At 36.5% G+C, this 4,604-nt stretch overlaps 1 protein-coding gene across 1 annotated transcript in view; it reads left to right on the forward strand.

Moving 5' to 3' along the window:
• Positions 1-1,499: 1,499 nt before the first annotated feature.
• The window catches only part of LOC107100707 (sialoadhesin-like), a 13,091-nt gene continuing 9,986 nt past the window's right edge, over positions 1,500-4,604 (forward strand). The window contains exon 1 of the mRNA XM_015399296.1: positions 1,500-1,715. Within this exon, the coding sequence (XP_015254782.1) occupies positions 1,656-1,715 (60 nt within the window). The 5' untranslated portion in view covers positions 1,500-1,655. The remainder of the gene's footprint in view (positions 1,716-4,604) is intronic.

The following is a 4,604-nucleotide window of genomic DNA, read 5'->3' on the forward strand; positions in this document are numbered from 1 at the left end:
CTTCTAAGGATGCGTCCTAGGTTTTCGAACAGAGCCACAAACAGAGCTCATATTGCATCATAAAAATATGCAGACACTTGTGTCTTGTAGATAAGAAGATGATGTAAAGAATCATACCAAACATCATGGGCTAACAACAGTATTAGAAGTAAATATTAGCAAGATGCTAAGCATTAGTTTTGACCATCTAACCTTTCTGATGTCAACAACCGGATGTTATGGGCGATTTTCTCATCATGGAATATTTTTATTACTAATATGCTGGATTACTTAATCTGTGGACCCCTATGGACGAATGGAGTATAAACAATTGAAGATTGGATTTATAAAACGGCTTCTGGAGGGAGCAACTTTGTGATAAAAGTTGGTGGGGATGCTCTAAAAATAGTGTCTGATGGACCTACAGCTACTCAACCCGATTTCAATAGGGTTTATATTTTCCAAAAATGAGCTCACACATTTATTTATTAAATGCTTTACTATTGTTGAGAACACAAGAGTACCACAATACATTTGTGGTATTTATAGTTATAGACAGATGCCTACCTTAGTGCATTATTTTATAAAGGGCTCAAAAATATTAATGTATAAAAAATTACGAATAACAGCCGACACCAATGCCAACAGCAATATATCATGCATCCCTATGGACACAACTTCACTTCCATCAATCCATCCATGCATGGCTTCCCTTTAAGCTGCATCAGTGATTATCCTCCTTCACAAGCAGCAAAATCAAATTTAGAAATTTGTCCCATATGTAATTGGCAGCCAAAGTCTATATATTGAACCTTATATTTCAAAAATAATTTATACTGAATTATATTATTTGCGCTTTAATTCTAGCAGGTTTAATAATTTTTTATTTTAAGTCTGTGTCCTGTGAGTCTGGCTCTCTCTGGGTTAGCTGGCACAGCTATTTCTGAGTATTGTTGAACTACAAAATATAGTTATAACATTGCGTATTTTTTTTTGTAAACTTGGGGATATATTTTATTGCATATCCCAGTAAATCTGTTTCACCTTCAAATCAGCATCTGTCCCTAATTGTGTCCCTGCTCTGCTTAAAAACAGATTTTTGAACCTGTCTACCAATATAATGATGCCAAAGAAAATAATTTTTAAGATCTCTAGAAGCTCTGCAGTCTGATTCTCTGTTCATTAAGAAAACAGCAGATATGTTTATTTTAATCAGTAACTCGGAGTAATGTTCCTCTGAGAAGCTCACCTTTTTTTAAATTATATAAATGTAAACTTTGTTGCCATTTTAAGCTGAAAAAGCTCCGTATGTGCAAAGAGCGGATTTTTCGGTGGCATAGTTTTTTTTAACCAACCAAACTTTTACTGAAACATCGAAGTAGCAGCCGGTTAAAATTCACTGAGTGCAGCTATGTCTCTCCTCCTCCACGTAGGGACTCTGTAAGCAGTGAAATGCGACTCTTAATAATATTATATCCCAAAGCGACAGATCCGGATATTTCACCGAGAGGTGGGATTCGAGAGCAGCGCGAGAGCGAGGAAAAAACACGGACTGAAAACGCTCTGAACACAGACAGCTGCACCTAACCCCAGTTACTAAAGTAAATCAGCAGAAAGAGGGGGGGCTGAAATTATTGGTGGAGACTGTCCCCTCGATACCCAAAGTTGGTGGGGACATGACCACACCCCACACCAGTCCTTCAGAAAGTTACGCCATTGTCTGGATGCCTTCAAAAGTAGGTGTGGCTGCTTTGTTTCTTTACATTTTGCTATGCTGCTATATCTGTTTTAATTGTGCTTTGGTTCTCGCAGTGTCCATAAAATGATATTGGTGGTTGAATTGTAGAAAATCTAAGCTTTCCAATGATGTCTAACATGTCTATATTGGTAGAAAGTTTACGGGTGGAATTTGATGCATTCTGAGTTATTACCCCCACTTAACATCCACCTGGTCGCATAGGTGTGACAGATTAAGTGTTGATGAGATCTACTGGTGGAAACAGCTGGAGAACCGCAGATTTTTGCAGATGTGTCTGTGGGCGTGGCTTTTCAGAACCCATCTCCCCAAACACGAAATAAACTGCGTCTAGACTCCAAGAATTACACAATATTCTGTAATCTGATCTTTACGAAATAAGTTGAGATCTTAAGAAGTCACCATCACAAAGGTATTCCATTGCATTAAGAAAGCATGTAGCATGTTTTAAGGATTTCTCAAAACCCGCACACAGAGATTTGAAGAATTTGTCCTGCTGTTGTTTATCTGTTGTTTCAGAACCTCAGCGATGAGACAAAGAACCGAGTAGCAAAATCACGGAAAAGCTGTATGAGAAGTAAAAACAGCCAGTGCATTAAAGGCAAGGCAAGGCGAGGCAAATTTATTTGTATAGCACAATTACAGTACAAAAGAAATGCAAAGTGCTTTACATGATTAAAATATAGGAAAATAAAACAGAATCAAAGCAAGTAGGAAAAAATAAATAAATAAAATAAAAAATGCAGAGACAAAAAAGAACATAAAAACAAAGGGTCAATTGGCACAACTAATAATGCATTTTTTTCCATTTCTCTGTCATCCTGTATGTCTTTAAAATAAAAACTAATTAATGTCCTTTTTCTGTTCTTAAAGCACTGACTGTTTATATTGAGAGGAACAAATTTCTTTACAGTCCAACTCGTTTCCAGAGGAGTTAGGAATGTCTTTAAAGTTGAAAGTGTGTCGCAGGAACAAAGCAAAACAACAACGAAAAAAATGCTACAGGGAAGAGTGAAACCATGAGTTGGAATTCAGTTTATATATTGTTTGAATATATATGATATTTTGGGTAGGGGGCGAACAAATGCAGAACCTGCTGTACTAAAGCATTAAAAGAGCACAAGAGAGACTGACTGCTGTCATTCAATCAATGAATAAAATAGTTGAATAATGAATAATTTTATGGGAGATAACAGATACAAAAAAAAACATCTGGTTATCATTTGATCTCTTAATAGCTACGCTGCAGAACCTACTGTCTAATTATTTCTTAATGCGGTGACCCCACTCTGTTCTAAGAGTAATCAAGGAAAAAATCGTAACATCTGCGGTGCGCAGAGATTCTAACCAGTTAATCCTGCCACAAGTTAATCTGTCACACCTGTGAGGATAATTTGCATAGTTTCTCTTAAATAGACACATTTTCAGAACACAATAGCAATAGAAATAAAGTTGTTTCTTTCCTCATACCACTGTTTATGTGACCTGATACAGTTCATCATACAGGACAGAGTTTTGGGGTCTCTGAGAAAAACCACAAAAAAATAAAAAATTACCGTAGAGACTTGTATTTGTGTCCAAACAGGAAAATCGAGGAAACGTGAAGAGCATGGATTCTAATAACAAGAACATACGTTTTTGTCACAATTTAAAAAATAAAGTGGGAATAGTTGGAAGGAAGGATGAGAAGCTCAATTGTTCTGTTTGCTGTCAGTTTTTCTTGAAAAGGTGCGTTCTGAATGACAAGCTACTTTAATGGATTTTTATTTGCATTCAGGAATTTACATATCTGGTGGACTTGCTCGTCCAAGCTGCAAGTTTTGATTTATAGCTTATGGTTGAGCAGGAGAAATGACACTCCATTGTGAGACAGACTTTTATTTATATATTTTCTGTACACTTGTGAACGACGCTGTTCTTTGTGTGAAATTCTTTGCACTAACTGCTTTTCTGTAGATACAAGTTCTTTGCCACATCATTCTAATCTGAAATTTTTTTTTTGAAATTTATTCATTATATATGTCGGTCGATTTTTTTACGAACAGCTTTGTTACGTTAGGAATATTTTTTTGTCAGGCATAGACACAGCCACCTACACTTCAGTAACACATCTGCAGTGCGCATAGATTCTAACCAGTTAATTCCGCCACCAGTTAATCAGTCACACCGGCGACCCATGGGTTTTGAGAGGTTAATTTGCATGGTTTCTCTTAAAAAGACACATTTTCAGAAAAATAGGTTATATTTATACGTATATACATATAAAAATATAAAGCTGACTGATAGCTTCTTTATTATTAAACTACTAAATTATTTTTTTAGGTGTGTGACACCATATTGGATGATGCAAAACAGAGATTTACCTTCACAAAGCCTCAAAAGGGCAAAATCTATTAACAAAAAGTAGACCTGTACATGATATGTTTTTGTTGTTTTTTGGCAAATGAGAAGACAGAAAAGCAGAGTCTGATCCCCTGCTGGAAAGCAGCGTGGCTACATTTCCCCCACCACTGCTTGTCTTATGATGCAATCACTCTGGGTGAGCGTTGATGATGTCGACAGTGTGACGGAAATCAGGGAAGTAAATAATGGAGAGCAACATAGACGGGAGTCAGAGCGTAGACAGTATTCTTTATTATTTCGCTCTTTTATCTGTCCTTATCCTTCTTACCAGCGCTGCATCATGTTTATTGAATGAAAATAGAGTTATTTTGGCTTGTTAGATCAGAAGTCACTGGCACGGTGCTTTGACATCCGTATGTTGTGTTCAATGGTGTCACGTAATTCGGTTTATTAAAATAGCGCCAATTCACAACACATGTCATCTCAAGACAATTCAACCAGATCAAACAGTCAAACTGATTCAAAG

The sequence above is a fragment of the Cyprinodon variegatus genome, unplaced genomic scaffold, assembly GCF_000732505.1.
Source record: "Cyprinodon variegatus isolate N-32 unplaced genomic scaffold, C_variegatus-1.0 Scaffold1003, whole genome shotgun sequence".
In the NCBI taxonomy this organism is placed as follows: domain Eukaryota; kingdom Metazoa; phylum Chordata; class Actinopteri; order Cyprinodontiformes; family Cyprinodontidae; genus Cyprinodon; species Cyprinodon variegatus.